Genomic DNA, 18,708 nt, shown 5'->3' on the forward strand with positions numbered 1-18,708 from the left:
AAGCTAAGAAGCTGAGACCAGAAAGCGGCTGACTGTACGAACTAGGTGCAGTGGGGATAAAGGGAAGAATGCGTGAATGGATTAGAGAATTTTTGAGTAAACTGACCACGCAGGTCGGAGTTGGGAAAGTTATGTCGAATATCATTTTAACAATGGTACACCACAGGGAAGTGCCATCAGCCCGTCATCATTTAATATTGGGATAGATCTTCAAAACAAATAAGTGCTGGTGTCCCTCTATTTTCAGAGGATTGTGCTGGATGAGTTAGGAGCAGGAATGCTGAGGTGGCCAGAAAGAGACTCAACAAAGCAGTATGAGAGACTTCGGCCTGGAGAAATGCATGTGGGTTTCAAGTTCTCCATTGTAAAACAAAAGGATTGTTCTTCACAAAGAGGAAAGCTACAAAGGAATGTAAACTGTGTACGGAGAACAAATAGATTGAGTTAAAAGGTTTTGATTTCTAGGGGTATATTTGGTACTAGATTACTTTGGAAAGATCATACAGATTGCTAAAGACAAATGCAAAGGAAGGATCAACCTGCTTGAAAAGTCTTGCGGGGACTAATTTGGGGGTGGATAAGAAAATACAGCTGATGGTATAGGAGCCTTAACTCAGACCAGACCAGTTATCTATCAACTATGGCTGCCAAGCTCTTGGGTAAGCATCAGAAGCAGAACTTGATCAATTAGATTTAATACAAGCACAGGCACTACGAGTTGTGTGTGGTGCATTTTATTACAACACCCACAGGAGCGTTACAGCCAGCTGCTAGTGAAATGCCAGTTCCACCACCAATGAAGCTCCTAGATCTAACTTTCTGGGCCAAAGATAATGGGGATTGCAGTGATGAAACATACCAAACAAGTGTATGAGGATTGTTGGGATTTCAACAGGCGAACTAAAAACACTCAACGTTAGAACTCCACATACTGTCCAATTAAAACATGGATGCAGGAGTTGAAAGACAAGGAAAAGCTAAACGAAGGGAAAACTTTTAGTCATGGGAAAATTAGTTATGGATGGAAAGCCACACGTCCAAATGTGGATTTAGATTTATTTGATAAACTTAAGGGTAAATAGGAGACAATAGGTATGAAAAAAGTAAGTGTACCCAGTATCTAGATGAAAAGTGGAGTCGTTTTTGTCAAATATATACAGATGGGTCCAAAAAAGAAAAAAACAGGAAGAGTAGGAAACAGCATATTGTGTACCAAAAGTCAGGAATTAGTGCATCTAAAAGAATAGCCGATTTTGTAGCCGTCATGCCAGCCAAACTAGTAGCAACAATGCTGGCATTAAACTGGACCTGTGATGTACAGCCAGCAGTGGCAGCCAGTCATCTTTTCTGACTCAATATCAAGCCTTATTTCAATAACAAAATGGGTGTCTCCCTATGTAGAAGTGATTTAAATCAATGAAATGGTATTTCGCATAACAAAACTAGAACAGATGGGGATGAATGTAGCATTAGCTTGGATTCCAGCCCATATCAAGCTAACAGGGAATGAAATGGCAGACAAAGCAGCTAAAAGCACTGTAAGAAATGGAAGGCTTGATACAGAAAAACCCTTCAGTGTGTTTGAGCAATGTCAATCCAGGTTATTAGAGAGACAAGGTGAGTGAAATAATATCTTTTATTGGAGAGAGAGATGAGCTTTTGAGCCACACAGAGCTCTTCAACAGAAGTTGCTCCAATAAAAAAAAAAAAAAGAGATTACCTTGCCCTCACCTTGTCTCATGACTAGACAGGAATTCAAAAGCCTAGTACAGCAAAATTTAAGAGAAGAATGCAAAAAATATGGATCAATTAAAAAAAAAAACAAAAACAAAGGAAGAAGATTTTTTGGATTGTGCCCTAGAGTTGCAGATAATGACGTACCTTAGGGCCTGGATGGGAAAAACGAAATGATTTTGTGTGGAGTATTAATTGGCCCCTGTGGTTTGAATGCAAATCTTTTTCAACTCAATAAACACAAAGGTGGACTATGTGTACATTAAAGAAACAATGGATCGCCTGTCCTGGATATGTAAGGGGTTTGATAAAGAAAGGGAAAAGCTCTGAGAAATTGAAATGGCTTAAAGTTACAAATGTTACATTAGGTTATTTATGGAAAATATTGTGGAAAGGGGACACTATTAGAATGGTGCGGTTCCATTACCTTTTAGACACAGGGCAGAACGAGAGAATATAAACTGCTGGGTACTTAAACAGGAGAGGTGGTGGTGACTATAGACTGACCAGTCAAGCCTGGTTTGCCGTGAAAGAAGAGCATGACAAGAAACCCAGAAGGAGGAAGGAGAAGATAGGGAAGCTGGTAGGAAGAAGCCCAGGGAAACATCAAAAGGGGCCGGAGGACCTGGATTGCTGGTTGGTAGGGTCCCTGGGTTGGTATCTGCTGTAGGGGTGGGCCTGGGTTCCCCGCCAACCACTGGTATCGTGGCACAGAGCTTCGAGCTGGGGCTGAGCGCTGGCTGGGGATGGCACTGGGACAGTGGTCCTGTTGGAATTTGTAACCCCGGAAGGGGTGGCCTAAATGATGAGCTGGCCGAAGGGCCAAGCGCCATATGGGGGTTTACACCAGACCTCTCTTTGTGCCTGGGAGGAAGGTGATTGGGGCAGAGGAATGGGGATCATGCGTCTGTGGAAGGAGGATGAACTTGATTGAATCAAACCCAAACTCCTCCTTGGAAGGGTTAATGCCGATACTCCAAGCAGCCCAGGGCCCCAGAGGGAACCAGCTCACAAGTTTCTGTTCGCATTTCAGGGCAGAAGATTATTTTTAGATTTCTATGAGAAATGCCTGTGTGTGGGGAGGGGGAAGATGGGGGGGGGAAAACACAGATGGCTGGCAGCAGAGCAGAAAGGGGAGGGTGGCGCAGCAGCAGGGAGCCGCACACAATAACTCTCTGCGGTCAGACCTTGGTGCAACCTCCAAATGCAGTCTAGGAGGAGTCCAGTTGGCACGTCCCCCGCATACCTGCAGAGGAGGGAACGCACCCAGCAGCGACCGTGCACCAGGCCTGCCCCGGGCCAGGCACACCAAGGGTTAAGTACATTCCAGCCTAGGGAAAGAAAGGCCCAAACAAGCTAGCGAATTAATGAAGGCTTTGGAAGTTGGCAGCAAGCGCCGGTGGATTCCTGCCTCCGCGCTCTGCTCCACGAGAGGGGAACATGGCTCTTATCACCAAGGGGCCTTCGGTGCCAGGACCAATGCAGCTTCACAGACTGGTATTCGGCTGGCACCACTCACCCCCTCCGGTTCCCAACTGACGGGGTGCCTGTGTGTGCGTTCGTCTGGGCTGGAGGAGGAGAGAAACAGCTAGAGACTGAGCAAAGCAGGCCAGACAAAAGAAGGACTGAGCAGATGGAAGGGGAGATGGCAAAGAGCATTGTGTAATGAATAGTGCGCAGGATTGGGCATCCAAACTCCTGGGTTTGTGTGCCAGCTCTGCCACTGTTTCACCACGTGACTCTGGGCAAGTTACTTGCCTTCCAACCCCTTAGAATTTGACACCCTGCTCTCCTCCTCCACTGGCCTCTCTGTCCCTCAGCACCATCTTGCGCCTCTTGGTGCGAGAGCCTTCTTCTCTGCAGCCCTGGAACAGCCTCTCTGTATCTCTCTACCCAGTCTTAAATCCTGGGACATGTGCCAGGCTCCCCCAGGGGGCAAAACCTCTCCTGGAATCCCCCTCTGCATTAACACCCACAGGCTTCCTCCCTCCAGGACGCAGCCTTGCTCCAGATACCTGCTCCTCTGGGCTGGCCAGGATAAGAGCAGAGGGGAGCGGATTCCCAACATGCTGCTCCTCTAGATGACGATTCAGCGCAGAAAAGGGGAGCCAGGAAAGAAGATGCATTAACCCCCTGAACAAACACTGCCAGGGCTGGAGCATGGGAGTGAGACAGCCCTGGACTCGGACAAGGTGGTAATGTTTCAGTGGGCAGAGTTAAACGTTCTGGCTGGATTTCACCGCGTCGTTCTAGTCTGAAAAGTGACTCAGAGAAAGGCTCCTTCCTAAGCAAATCATCCTGCCCCCTGCATGTGTATTCAGAATCCTGGCTGCTTAGCCCTACAGACCCTACGCCCAGCTCTGGGAGGGTGAGCTAGGTTCTGGTCCAGCTCACCACCAGGCTAGTCCATTCCTGCTGCAGAAGCTTTAAGCACTGGTGATGCACCAGCTAGTGCCGAATCCAGATCACTTTCCCAGAACCGTGACTTAAAGCAGAGTACTACTTCTACACTGAGCAGATCTGAACTGGAATTATTGAGAGAAAACAAACGGGGCGGGGAACTGCACGATGCCTCATTTGGGAAGCTGCTTCTCTGAACTGAGCCCTTCTTTACAAATGGGGCTGGGCAATGGGGTGGCCAGTAACGATTTTTTTTTTAACTTTGCTGCCTAAAATAAGAGCGATCAAGTCTCATGCTTCAGGGCTGACTGTAGCAGGGGCCAGGAAGGAATCTCTCTCCTGCAGAACTGCACCATTGGCCAAGCATAACTGGGGGCTTCTCCCTTGCCTCTTTCTGCAGAGGCAGCAGTTTTCAGTGTCAGCCAGCTCAATGGTGTGATCCAGAATGCAGGAGCCAGGTGATCTGGATTTGGAGCTGCTCTGGAATTGATGAATGCTGTGTGTTGACCTGATTGTTGGGATGTTACTGTATGAATATATTGGTTCAATTCAATGGGGGGGAGGGGGGCAGAAACAAGCAGGAAGGCAAAGAATGGCTCTAGATAGCCGCCACTCAGCAAACACTTAAGAGTTGTTAAGAGACAATGGCAGATCTGTTAGCTTGGTGATTTCGTCTCCGGCACCAACCAACCGACAACTGCAACACTGTCGCAGTTCAATGTAAAGCACTGCCTACTCCAAGAAAAGGGGGTTCTCCTATCGCTGCAGTTAATCCACCTCCCCGAGAGGTCGTAGCTTGGAAGCGCTGTCTGCGCTGGCGGTTAGGTTGGGTTAACTATGTTGCTTGGGGAGGGGTGGATTTTTCACACCCCTGAGCGACTTCTCTTTTCACTGTAGACCAACCCTTAGACACAGGCACCTGTGGGGAGTGACTGAAGAAGCTACGCCTGCCTCGTTTACCATTTGGGGACGCCTGTAGCCTCTTCCGCAACCCTTTCCTCTCTTGTGCTTGGTTCCTACTGCTAAAAACAACCAGGGGTCTGGTCCCAGAATTCCGAAGGGAAGAACCGCAGCTGTCCAAGCTCGGTCAGCCCCACTGGCTAAGCACAGGATGTTGTAGCCTAGAGCCCAGTCTAAGCCCTCGTTTACACGGGGACACTCAGGAAAGTGAATCTGAATTAAAAATTTGACGCCCCCGAGCGCCGCAGCTAAGGCGGCCTAATCCCCAGTGTATACACAGCTAGGTGGATGGAAGAATTACTCCGTCTCTCCGAGAGGTGGATTTGCTACAGTGATGTCACTACAGTTTCTGTCACTGTAGTTAGTCCTACATTCACATGCTACAGCTGCGCTACTCCAGCGTTTCTAGCGCAGACAAAGCCTGAGCGTCCCCATGTAGACACGGGCGAAGGGTGGGGAACTGCAGACTGCCAGCCCAGGAGAGCCCGGACACCGGGGCGGTGGGGTTTGCGCTCCAAGATGCAGCTAGCTCTATAACCATGACAGGGTGGGTTGACAGATGTTCTCCTCCGGGGCTGGCAGATTAAGTGGATCAATGAACCGATCGGGTAGGGCAGGAGTTGGGATGAAGTCAGGGTACCAGACTACGGGAGCAGTAGGCTGATCCGGTAAGGCAAACCCCACGTGCCCATGTTGCACGATACCTCCCTCCCGCCCCGTCCCACGCGGCCGGCATCAAAAGGTGACAAGTTTACATGGAAACGACTTACCGGTTGTGGTTTCTCGACTACGCAGCAGCCCAGCTTGTGCCAAAAATCACTCATATTTGCAGAGGCTTCCAGTTTTTCTTCTTTTCCTTCTGGTCGCTCCGCTCCCAGATGTGGTCAAGGCTCTCCGGCCCCCGGCTTCACTCCCACTTGAACTGGGAGGGTCTACACCCAAGAGAAATGGCAGCCCAGGCCCTGCTCTGAGTCACTCCATGGAGCAGGTGTAGTTGGTCTCTGCTAGGAAATCCCCAGGGAAGCGGGGGAAGGTCACTTTCCCTTCAGCTCTCAGGGTCGTGGGTCACCGTTCAGGTCCCCCAGCTCAAAGCCTGCGCTGGCCACACCTACCAAGGAAGGAGAGATTTGGTTAGGACACGTATCAGGATGCATCGGAGCACGGGCAATCTGTGGGGCACAACTCCATTCCAGCTACTCCCCCACCCTGCGGGCATCCCACAGAGCCACGGCTGAGGTACCATCATCTCCAGAGGGCTGGGTTACAGTGTCTCCTTCATCCAGGGCACCATGGCAGAGAAGAGAATGACTCATGAGTCAGCCCAAGCAGACATAAGCTGGAAATACCCCTGTGCACGGAGGACTCCAGCCGTCTCAGAGGAACACAAAGGGCCCTTGAGTTACTAGGCTGTGAGTCGTGGCTTCCCCCACGCCAGCCAAGGTAGCCTTCCAGCAGCACACTTTCCCAAGTCTAGAGGTTGTGCTGTTGGTCAGTTAAACAATACATCTGATTAACAGATCTCATGCTTCAGGGAACAAGCGGCAGGGGTCAGGAAGGAAGTCTCTTACCCCATGGGGTAGCATTGCACAATTTTTTAGCTTTTGGAATTCCAGTAGGGATTGGTCACAGCAGGAGGCAGGACACCAGACTAGACAGACCTGTGACTGTATCTGGCTATGGCAAATGCTATGTGCTGACCAGGAGTGTGGGGCAGGACTCCTGAATTCTGTTCCCACATCACTGGGAGAAAAGTGTGGTCTAACAGTTGGGGAAGGGGGATGCCTGAAAGTCTGGATTCCATTCCCAGTTCTGCCACTGACTCGCTGCATGACTTTGCGGTGAGTCACTTTCCCTGATCCTGGCCTCAGTTTCCCCATCTGTAAAATGGGTGCAACATGCACTTTGAGTTCCGTGCACAAAAAAAAAAGTCACCCTAGAAATGCAGCATTAGTAGTCACTGAACTCTGCTCATTTCTTTTGCAGTCTGGGGATCATTTAAATATATTTCCTAAAAAACATGCTCTAGTTCAAATAAGAATGAAGTCCTATGGCTTCCCTGAGGGGTGGCCCAACTGCAGCTTGCGGGCCACTCTTTTACTGTTAAAGTGCGGCTCGCAGAGCCCCCCTATTCTCCACCTACCGGGGTGCATGTGGGGGGGAACTCAGGGCTTCTGCCTTGCAGCGGGTGGTGGGGCTAGGGGTTTCTGCCCCTTAGTGGGGGAGAAGGAGCAGGAAGGTCTAGGGACTTCTGAAGCCCGGCAGGTGCCTCCTGTAGGGCTGGGCTTCAGTACCTCACTTGCTCAAGCCCCGAGCACCGGCAGGCGCTCCCTGGGGGGCTGAAACCTCAAGCCCCCACACCCTGCCGCAGGGCAGAAGCGCCAAGCAGGTGTGCCCGGCTCTTGACCTTCCGGAGATGATCGTATGCGGCTTGGAGGATCAGTAAAGTTTGGCCACCCCTGGACTTGGATCACAGTGATCCCTTCTGGGCTTAGAATCTATTAATATTTTCTACCCTTCTCTCTGTCACACGCCCACACTGCAACCCGCATCAGAAACAACATCCCAGCAAATACCCTAGAAATGTCTGCTGTGCCCGGGGTTGGGGTTCACGACCCCCGCAGGCTCCCAGACAGCCAGATCCTTAACGACCGACATCACCCAACGCCACTCAGCTCGGCTTCTTTTGGTTCGAGCGTCTTCCGGTTTGCTTTGAGAGGAGGTGCGAGGTCTGCTTCTCAGAGGCTCTGGGTGGGGTTGCAGCACTCTCCAGACACAGCCGCAACCACTTCCTGGGCGGCAGCTGCAACCCAAAGCTCTAAACACTGTGTCAGCGAGTTCCCCTTGAACTTTCTCTTTGCTCCCAGTTTGTGCCAGCTTAAAGCCTCCTACAATGTGCCCAAAGGATCGGAAAGATCGGCAGATACGTCGGTGGGAAGGGTGGCCCGTGCTGGTCTGGAATAGGCTGCGCTGCTCTTTCCCAGGGGTCAGGGCTGAGTGGAGACAGGGAAGGGGCCCCCGTTAAAGCTGTGAACTGGGAAGCTTTCGACTGTCTAGGGCACAGTTTGGCATCTCCTGCCATGTCAGGGCTCTGTCTAGCAGGGAAGGACGATTCTCCCCATGTCAGAGGAGGAAATCTGAGGCACAGAGGGGGAAGGGACTTGCTCAATGTCCCAGTGGGAGAGCCAGGAATAGAACCCAGGAGTCCTGCTGCCAATATCCTGGAAGGATTACTTCCCAGCCCCTCCTCCTTAGAACAGCAGGGGGAGGCAGTGGGTGATGCCCAGAGGGGCACATGAATGGAGAGAGGAAGGGAGGGCTCACAAATGCATTTACTTTATTGACAACATCTTTAAATATGATCTTTCGCTTCGCTGGCCCTGGAGGCACATGCTGTTCTCTGACAGGTCTGCAAAGCTGCCCTCTTCCGGGTGAGCTTGACACACCCTTCCCAGACCCCAGCACGGCGGCTAACACGGCCCTGGCCACCGAGCAAGTCGGATGCCCCTGCACGAGCCAGTGCCGGGCGGCTGGGAACACGCCCTTTGTTAGTGGCAGTGGTTGCAGCCAACAGCCCAGCTCCTCTGTTCTGATACGCTGACCCCTTGTTCCTGAGCCACGCTGGCTCAGGGAGGGTCGCGGCTTCCCATCCCTACAGCTCAGGAGAGACTCTGTCCCTGTTCAGATCCAGGGATCTTTCCCCCCGCCCCAGCAGGGCGGGTCAGCGACGCTCTGCTGCAGCGCAAGCGAGGAGAAAAGAGTCGACAGCCGTTGCAAGCTCCCCGGCGCGGAGTTATTCAGGGCAGGGCCTCTGGGAGCAGCGAGCATCATTGCTACGGCTGCGGAGCCTCCATTTCCCAAGCGGGCGGTGCAGCGAGGCAGGGGGGGAAGTGGTCCAGGTTAGAACCGCTGCCCAAGATCCTGACGCCTTCAGCGATGGCGGGCCACAAAACAAAATGCCCACGCTGCACCTGGCCAGCTGAGCGGGCCCACAGGGTGCTACACAGGTGGCTCCATGCTTAAGAGCTCTGCATCCATCAGTTCACAGCGGCCTTTTCTCTCAAACCTTACAGTTTATTGCTCATGGGCAAAACTTCACACCCCCAAATCCGGTCTCGCTGGATACAAACGTTAAAGATCCAGGAGCGTTAAGAGTAGGGATCTGCCCTACTTTCCTAGGCCAGAATTCCTCCACTCCCTACAGTTGCACCTGTCAATTGCCACCCTCTGCCCCAGAGGCGGCTGCATGTCCGTGTGGCTGTGTGTACACTTGATGAATGATGCTATAGAAATAGACAATATTATCATTACAGGGGTAGACAAAGATCCCGTCTGACCCCTGCAGCAATCAGCTGACCCCAGGAAACGCGAGAGTGGCGAATAGCTACCAGTGTTGTGGGACATCCAGCCTTTCACCACGTATCTGGAGAGCGGACGCACAGCAGCGTGCAGCCCTGAGATGCCCCGGAGTTCCAAGCACTTTACAAAGAACCCCTCGCTCTCATTCAACGCTCTCTCTCTCGAGAGCTCAAAGCGCGTTGCAAGGGCAGGCAAATATCACCAGGCCCATTTTATAGATGGGGAAAGGGAGTCATGCAGACTGGAAGTGATTTGCTCAAGGTCACACAGCAGAGCCCAGGACAGAACCCAGGTCTCCTGTGCTCTAACCACTGGACAGCACTGCCTTTCCGCATGGCGCCAGCAACTCCCCTGAAAATCCACTGACTTTTTGCTTTGACTCAAACGTTTGACTCAATAAAAGGAAAGGAAACACGATCAGCACTAGCTACTCCGTGCGGCTGACTCTAATCCTCAGCAGCGAGGGCAGGAACATGTCAGAACAGGAGTAGCCGCCACAGAAAACCAAATAGTGAAACTGAACTAACCAGGTACTGAATCCAATGCGCTGGATCCAGCAGCTTTTGAATCAAGACATCAAACAGAGGCCTGGCCACTCCCGGGTCATTAAAGATCCAACCCATGATGCTCCTCACAAGAGTTAACTAAATTGCAATCTAGTCAGTCTAATTATGGTTTGTTTCCCATCCCTTTGATTTCATCCAGAAAAGATCCGGTCCTAAACTTGTGGTGAGAGGCTGCTAAAGAGATGCCACGCTGCTTTCAGCCCCAGAGGTGGCTGCATTTCAGGGACAGGTGAAGCAATGTCTATATGGCTCATTCATAAACCACTCTGGGGTGAAAGGTACAATATCAAAGGGGATTTATTGTTTAATAAATCACCCGAGACCCCATTTGCCTTCATAGCCTGGGCTTGTCCACTGGCAGCGGCAGCATGTCCTATTCAGGACACGCCTGGAGACATGCAGCTTAGAAGGTTGAATTTAAAGAGAATCTGGATTCGATGTGGTCAGAAAGCAGGTATTTTCCCCCCACCTCTCATGGAACCTTTGGATCTCCTCCACCACACACCCAAATTTGTTTTCATCAAAATTTTCCACAGAAGCATTTGAATTTTTTGCTGAAAGACAGAATCTGTCAATTCTGAAATGCTGCCGCAGTGCCTCATGGGAGTCGTAGTGCAGTTAGCTTGGGCTCCCATTCTTCTCTAAAGGCCAGGCAGCCTGGTAGGACTACATCTGCCATCACCATGGTGCATCATGGGAGATGTAGTCTGGCTGGGAACCGCTGCCCGTAGATGCAAATGAGGACATAAGGAAACCGCTTCTGCAGGTCCTCCAGTGTTAAAACAGTTGCAGATGGGATAGCTTCCTCAGCCCTTAAATGGAGGGGGTGTGGAGAGAGATTTTCATAGAATCATGGGGTTACAAGGGACCGCAAGTCTAAGCCTCTGCCAAGATGCAGGATTTGTTGGGAATAAACCATCCAAGACAGATGGCTCCAGCCTCTTGAGAACCTCCATGAAAGGAGCTTCCACACCTCCCTCGGCGTCTGTTCCATTGTCCTACTGTGCTTACAGTTAGGAAGTTTTCCCTGAGATTTAATCTAAATCTGCCATGCTGTAGTTTGAACCCACTGCCTCTTGTCCTGCCCTCTGTGGCAATAGACAGCACTTTTCCTCCATCTTTTTTATGGCAGCCTTTCAAGTATTTGAAGGCTGCTATCACGTCCCCCCCTTAATCTCCTCTTTTCCAAACTAAACATACCCAGTTCTTTCAGTCTTTGCAGCGCTTGCATTCCATCCCTTGGATCATCTTTGTCACTCGCTTCTGGATCCTTCCCAGTTTCTCTACATCGATGACCAAAATTGGACACACTACTCCAGCTGAAGACCTAAGCACCGCTCTATTCAGCATTGGTGTCACCTCCTAGGACTTGCCTCTGTTAATGCAACTCAGAAATGGCATTTGTTTTTTGTTGGTTTTTTTTTTGCAACAGCATCACATTGACGACTCACGTGGAGGATGTGATCCACCACAACTCCCTGATCCTTCTAAGCAGTGCTAAGGGAAGAGAAACCAAATGCACAAATATAGACTGGGGGGATAACTGGCTTGGCAGCAGCACTGCTGAGAAGCAGGACCCTTACTTTGGTCATGGTTGAATTTCATTTTGTTGTCTATAGCCCAGTTCTCCAGTTTATCAAGAGCCCTCTGAATTTTAGGTCTGTCCTCCAAAGTGTTTGCAACTCCCCCCGCCCCTGCAGCTTTGTGTCATCTGCAAATTTGATCAGTCTGCTCTCTAGTCTTACATCCAGGTCATTAATAAAGATGTTAAACACCAGACCCAGAACAGATCCCCATGGAACCTCACTGGAGGCCTCCTTCCAATCTGACATCATTCCATTAATCGTGACTCTTTGTTTCCAATTGTTTAACCAATAATGATCTGCACTTCTCCAGCTTACTTACAAGAATGTCATGTGGAACTGTGTCTAAAGCCTTGCTGAAGTCCAGGTATATGATGTCCACCACGTTCCCCCTATCCATCAAACAAGTTACCTTGTCAGATAAGGAAATCAAGCTGGTTTGGCATGATTTGTTCTTGGTAAATCCATGCCGGCTGACCAGCATAGACAAGGCCCAGAAGGATCCAAGTCCACTTCTCCCCACCCCTTGCAGGTCACCTTTAAATTCATTAAACAAGTACACAAACTGCCAGACAAAGCAGCTCCCCATCGTAATAAGATTATTCTCAAAAGGCCTTTTTTTTTGCGCTCCTTCCTTCACCAGTAAGGTAAGTGCTAGTTCCCCATAGAGAAAGATCGGGGCGAGAGACAAGGCCTCCCGGTTTGAAAACGGCTGTCTGTTCAGATAACAGGAAGCTGCTTTCAGTGGAGCTGAACGGGACTGCATTTTATTTATTTTTTTCTTCTCTCTCTGGGGGGGCCCCCCCCCCCCCCCCCCATCATCATCAAAAGTGTTTCTCGTGAGGTCTGCTCTGCAGGGGGAGGTTTTTCAGGCCATCGCCTCTCGTTATTGTCCCCGTGGCTCATTAACCTGGCGTGTCAGTTGACCGACTCCTAGTGTGTCCTGAAACCACTCCAGCCCCTAAGGCATCACGCTTCCTGCTACAGAACCCGAAATGGGGCTGGCAATTTCCCCACCTTGTCTGAGATCTGGCTGGCTGAATCATTCCAAACCCGACCGTGCTACGCCTGATGCTGCCGCGTTATTTACCTCGCAGGAGCTCCAACAAACTCCAGGCGAGATTGAAGCCCTGTGGTGCAAGGTGCTGTCCAACACGTGCGGCAAAGACTGCTTTTGTCCAAGGAGTTCACAACCTATAGAACAGTGGTGGGCAACCTGCGGCCCATCAGGGTAATCCGCTGGCGGGCCGCGAGACAGTTTGTTTACACCGACCGTCCACAGGCACGGCCACCCGCAGCTCCCAGCGGCTGTGGTTTGCCGTTCTCAGCCAATGGGATAGAAGGACCACCACCAACAGGTGGATACAGCAAACTCTCCTCCTCCCCATCTGGGAGCAGCGATACGGTTCTGCTGAGCAGCGGCTGGGCAGGTCAGCTAACCAGCGTGGCGTTTGTTTGCAGACCTCACAGCAGAGGGGGGATTTGCAGAACTAGGGCATAGCTTTGCCCAGGCAGAGGGGGTGGCATGAGACACAGCAGGAAGGCACTGGCGAGAAAATTTGGCATGTGGGCATGAGAGGAAGAATCAGGCGAGGAGAGGCCATGAAGGGCCTTAAAAAAAGCAGAGACCAGGTTCTGAGCCTCTAACTCGTTCGACTTGGGGTCGCGTGCACGGCACACCTGGCGGGAGCTCGGCACATCTCAGGATCGGGCCCCGAGTCGGCCATCCTTGCAGGGTCACTCGCTCTGCCCAGACACCGCTGGGATGATGCTGAAGGGGAGGCTACTGGACATAGACCTTGTGGTTCTCTAGCTCCCGGCCAGGCTCGCTCAGCCTGTGCTAGCTACTATCCGCACACAGGGTCTGACCAGCTCCTGTCCCAGGAGAACAGACGGCAGGGTGTTGTTCGCACAGGGCTGTAGGGGTGCCCGGGGCTTGATGGAGTTACAGGCCCAGTGTCCCAACAGGGTTACAACCCCAACAAGGCACATCACAGAGATCACACCACCAGAAGGGCCAGGCCGGGGGGAGAACATGACACTCAGCAGCCAGAGAGGAGCTTGCGGTTAGAAAAGTGACTCAGCAGAGATGACAACAGCCTGGGTGTCCATATTTATGCTTTGTTGGCAACTCAATACCTCCCCCCCGCCTCTCTCTAGCGCCTCCTGGCTTAAGGATATCAATGTGCGGAGCCTCTCGCCACGCCCAGGAGACAGGCGTTATTCCCATCACCCCGTTTATAGATTGAGTAGAGGGAGGGGAAGCAACGGGTCCAAAATCAGAGGGGAAATCAGCAGCAGCCCAAGGGTGCTTCACTTGAAGATTTAAAGGGTTTTGCGGGGGGGCGGGGGGGCGGGTTATGGGGGGTGTTAAGTTTGCCACACTGCAATCTGCACGAGGAGCTGGAAATCACAGCCGTGTTCCTTCCACCTCCTACGTCCCATAATGATGCTGCTATCGGAGGGTCCTTTAGACCAGTGCTTCTCAAGCTATCTGATGTGGGGGACCGGCAAATGTGCGCACAGACTGGCAGCCGATGGCTCGCGGACCGGCGCCGGTCCATGGACCACCACTTGGAGTGGCACTGCTTTAGACGATGCACGAGTCGGAATAGATTCCAGCTCACTCCCCCAGAGCTCTATCAGGGGTAACAGGAATTAAAATGGGTTTGCCTCATTAAGGGAAGCAGGTACAGCTCAGAGACGGGGGAACGGGAGCAGCAGAGTGAGGGGTAAGCAGCAGCTGGGTATGAACAGCCCTCTTCCTGACCTGGCTCCCTTTGGAGCCAGTGGGAGTTTTGCTGATGGATTTCAATCGGAGGAAAGTCTAGCCCTGCAGAACGCTTCATCCTTCCTCCTGCTTAGGGGACCCTGCACTTCGCCTCTGGTTTCAAAGAGATTATATCTCCCTATAGCCACCAGCGACAGCCTCCAGCCACCTTGAAGTGTGTGGTTCTGCTTAAAGGGCCGGTCCTTTTGCACAGCGTGCGTATTTGCACGCACCACCACATGTGCTCTGCCAGGCACCTCTTAACATCAGCGCAGTCCCACCTGATTTACACCCGTGTAAGCGAGAGGAGACTCCAGCCCAGGGAGAGAACAGGACATTGCACCGGGAATCTGTCCAGGGAAGAAGGTTCACCCATGCAAAGACCAAAACAAACCCTGACAAATGGGGTTATAAATAGTCTGTCCCCTCCCGGCAGTTCTTAGAGGTTAAAAACCTTAAATTCTAAAAGGAGAAGGGGGAAAATAAATCTATTTTCAGCTGGGCTCTGGGCACTGACTCAAAGCCCAAACAACAAATAAGCAGAGGGCAGTTCAGCAGGCCAGACAGCCAGGGGGAGAAAAGGGTGGTTTTCATGTGGTTACTGGCTAGAACCCAACACTCCAATCCATAACTTTGCGGGCAGGGGGTGGGAGGGTGCGCGCGGTAAGGGGGTTTTCATAACCTAGGAGATCTGGGAAAGACTTTCTGGATCACCCAGCTCAGTGCAGGACTGTTCCCACAGGCATGGGCTCCACTTCTCTTCTACAAGCGTGATGGCCGAATGACCCCTAGTTTCCAGTGCTCTGAGAAGAGGATCGGGCCCTGTTCCTGCAGCACGAACCCATCCTGGTTCAAGCTGCTTCCCACTCCCGTGCCCTGGGGATCGTCTCCACCGAGTCACCAACTGGGATTTTGGAACCACTGAAGGAGGACTGCCACGCCTCGGCAAATCCAAGGAAGCCTGGGATAACACCCCAAATCCCACTCAAACCTGGATTAGCTGGTGCTGGTGTCTGTAGCCTGGTGGCAGACAAATGGATATAGGCCTAGCCTGGAAATCTGGGTTCTGTTCCTTGCCTTGTGTGTCCATGCCTCAGTTTCCCCCCAACTGTAAAATATAGAGAACGATGCTTGAGAGCTGAAGGTATTATTTTGTGGGTGAACCTGAAGGAACTTGAGCCCTTAGGGCATACTAGCAATTCTGGGTCAGTCTTTGCCTGCACACACAACGTGTAGTGCCTTAACTATACACAACACCCCCATCCAGCGGGGGAACAGTTAGAACTGTCCAAGAGTACTTATTCCATATAGCTTATTCCCATTAGGCCTAGTCCCATTATCCTGGGATTCAGCAGACCTGGGGTCTATTCTGGCTCTGGGTGACCTTGGGCAAGTCACATCCCTGCCCCAGTTTCCCCACATATAAAATAGGGACAATGATACCGACCTGCTTTGAAAAGTGCTTTGCGATCTAGGGGCTGGTCTGCATTGGGAACTCACCTCGGCATAGACACATTGCACAGGGGTGTGACAGAGCCGCAACGGAGAGACGCAGTGATGCGGACCTAACCCCTGGTGTAGACAGCGCTGGGTCACCAGAAGAATTCTTCCGGCATCCTAGCTACTGCCTCAGGGAGGTGGATGACTTACGCCGATGGGAGACCACATCCTGTCTACATTGAGGTGCTGCAGCTCGGCAGCTGTAGCGGTTTAAGTGTAGATGGGATGGAAAAGCAGCTACAGAAGAGGTAGGTGGTGGTGTTATTTTTACCAGTATAACCGAGCCCTCCCTAGGGATTGTAGCCGGATATTTATATCGGTAAAACAATCACACCCCAGCATAGTTCTACTGGGAAACACTGTCTGTCACCCAGGCCTTCATCAGCCAAAAGGAAAAACATTTCCCAGAGGTAGGGGAATGAGCGAGAGCCCTTTGCTGCGTCACGCCAGCCCTTGCCGCACGCAGGTCTAGAGGGGGGATTGTTTTGATTACACGTTGGAAAACAGGAAAGGTCACTTCCTCTGCCCCGGCAGCCCGAGTGCAGCAGACTTGAAAGGGAACCTTTGGCGCATTTGCCGGCAAGCCTGGGCCGTGTGCTTCCTGACTTGGGGGGGAAGGGGGGGGGGGAGAGAGTCACCTCTCCTTTACATTTGCCGCAGGCCCCTCCTGGGTGCCTGCTCCAGCCAAAGCAGCAGAGAGAGAGACAGCTGTCGATTTCAGCACCGCATTTACACCAAGGCCCCCTCTATGCCACCAGAGTGGCAGAACCCACTCCCTGAGAAACCCTGGGCACAGCTAGTGTGGGGCAGGCATAAGGGCTCTGTGCCAGCCCTGCTCCCAGCCCCCAGCACAGAGGGCAGATGAGGGGCGTTTGGCTGGAATTCACTGCACGGGGGCTGAGAACCTGCTCTGGCCCTAATTCAGGGCAGCCGCTGAAGGCTGGGAAGGGCCCTGCGCGGCCCCAGAACAGGGGGAGGGCCAAGGTGGCTTGAAACTGTCTTAATTCCAGACTCCCCAAGCACAGGGACAGTTTCTTGTCCCCTAAACCAGGCCTGCTACTGTACGCACGTTTGCAAGCTGGCTGCAGTTGGGTCTGCCTCCCGCAGAGAGCTGGGCTCCTTCACCGGGAGGAAGTCGTATTAGTGTTTCTATGGTGCCATTCATCCAGCGAGCTAAACACCCTTTACCACTAATTCATTAACCCCCCACACCCAGCCCCCACCCTGAGGTAGATCACGCTCATCAGCTCCCTTGGACAGATCTGGAAACCGAGGCACGGGGAAGTGAAGTGACTTGCCAAGGGTGCAAAGATATTTAGTGGCAGAGGCAGGAATAAGCCCTGGCGTCCTGACCTACCCCCCAGCGATTCACAGACATACCAGCACCCCTTTTCCCCGGAGGCCTGGTCATGTTTCTCGTTAGCAGGTAACCACCAACACGTACAACGCAAATCAAGGGCGCGCTGAGCATCTCCACGGCCTGCCTTGCTCTCAGAGACGAGCGCACAAGGCTGGGCACAGTATGGAGTAGGCCTCGGGATTCGGACAGGGTCCCTTTCATTCTTCCTCTTCCCGGCCGGCGAGGGGAGAAGGGGAGGAATTTTTGCATTAGACCCAAGAGACAAAGTGACGACATCACAACACGGGCACCAGCCGTTGCATCATCACGCCATGCTAGGGACAATATCAAGTCACAGACCCTAAATACACACGCCCGCTAGTACGAATACGATTACAGACGGTGCCTGCTAGTGGCTGGAGGTCCAAAGGCTTCGAATCAGTCTACTAGTGTTACTGAATGGAGCTTCTCCCTTGAGCTCAGCTTTGGAGCAGGTGGATCTGTGGGGTGGAGTCCACGGTCATGGTGCATGCACCTGCACACGTGTGTGCAAACATACCCAGGGCACTTGCACGGCCCAGGCATAGCTGAGCACTTCCACGGGCAGGGAGAGGAGACACCCTCGGCTGTTCTTTTCAACCACTGATCTTTACGTGAGAAACTAACTTCTCTCTCGGATTTTACATACGCTGGGGGAGGGGAATTTGAAGCGTGGCAGGAAACTGGGCTTTCCATAAGAGCTAGCGCCGTGTGGGCTGGAGAAACTTGTGTCATGAGATCCTGGCCACAGACAATAGCTATGGAAAGTTTGTGGGGGTGGCTTTTATACCCCAGACTTCCCCCTCCCCCCCTGCCTCCAATCACTTGTGCATTCAGGGGCAGGTTTTCAAGGACTCAGCACCCACCGTTGGGGCTGCGTTTTCAAAGGCCGTCACTCAAGGCCAGATTTCCCCGGCTAGCCCTGGACCAGAGGTGCCGAGCTCTCGTGCGAATCCAGCCCCTGGAGCCCAGTTAAATGCCAGCCAGGCACATGCGGCCAGGATCAGCCCTCAATCCCTGGCTGGCTGATCTTCCCCGTAGCCCCTTTCTCCCCAGGCTCTGCCTGACACAGACCTGAGGATCCAGCCGTTCGGAGGAAGTGCTTTGAAAACCAGCTGCGGGGTGGAGGCAGCGGGCCGGATGGAGGCAGCAGGAGGGCGGCGTGTCTCTAAGTGCCTTCCTGCCAGCCAGCGAGCGGTGGCAGGACCAAAAGAGGCCCCGTTTGGGATGGCGTAAGGAACACGAGCAGCGATGCCAGCAGATGAGAGGCTGTGACAGACGTTGCAATCCCATGCAGTATCCTTGGGGACCACTATGTTACGAATGGTTTATGTACAATTGTGTTGTACTTCCTCCCAGAGCTCCTGTTGGAACTAACCAGTGGGGGGGTGGGGGGGGGAGGGAGGGGAATTACCTGCAGTTATAGAGAACTCCAGAGAATTTCCATCCCATGGGGTGTTG

The 18,708-nt window shown here is 52.3% G+C and overlaps 1 protein-coding gene across 2 annotated transcripts in view; it reads right to left on the minus strand.

Moving 5' to 3' along the window:
- The window catches only part of CDC42SE1 (CDC42 small effector 1), a 55,186-nt gene that overhangs the window by 19,427 nt on the left and 17,051 nt on the right, over positions 1-18,708 (minus strand). Inside the window, exons 1-2 of one of the 2 annotated variants that reach the window (XM_043535104.1) lie at positions 7,668-7,996; positions 5,865-6,202 (exon numbers count right to left, since the gene is read on the minus strand). In XM_043535104.1, the coding sequence (XP_043391039.1) occupies positions 5,865-5,918 (54 nt within the window). In that variant the 5' untranslated portion in view covers positions 5,919-6,202; positions 7,668-7,996. Of the gene's footprint in view, positions 1-5,864; positions 6,203-7,667; positions 7,997-18,708 lie in introns of those variants that run through there. The other variant, XM_007068106.4, reaches the window with a different exon arrangement.

This window comes from Chelonia mydas, chromosome 24 (assembly GCF_015237465.2).
Source record: "Chelonia mydas isolate rCheMyd1 chromosome 24, rCheMyd1.pri.v2, whole genome shotgun sequence".
Taxonomy (NCBI): domain Eukaryota; kingdom Metazoa; phylum Chordata; order Testudines; family Cheloniidae; genus Chelonia; species Chelonia mydas.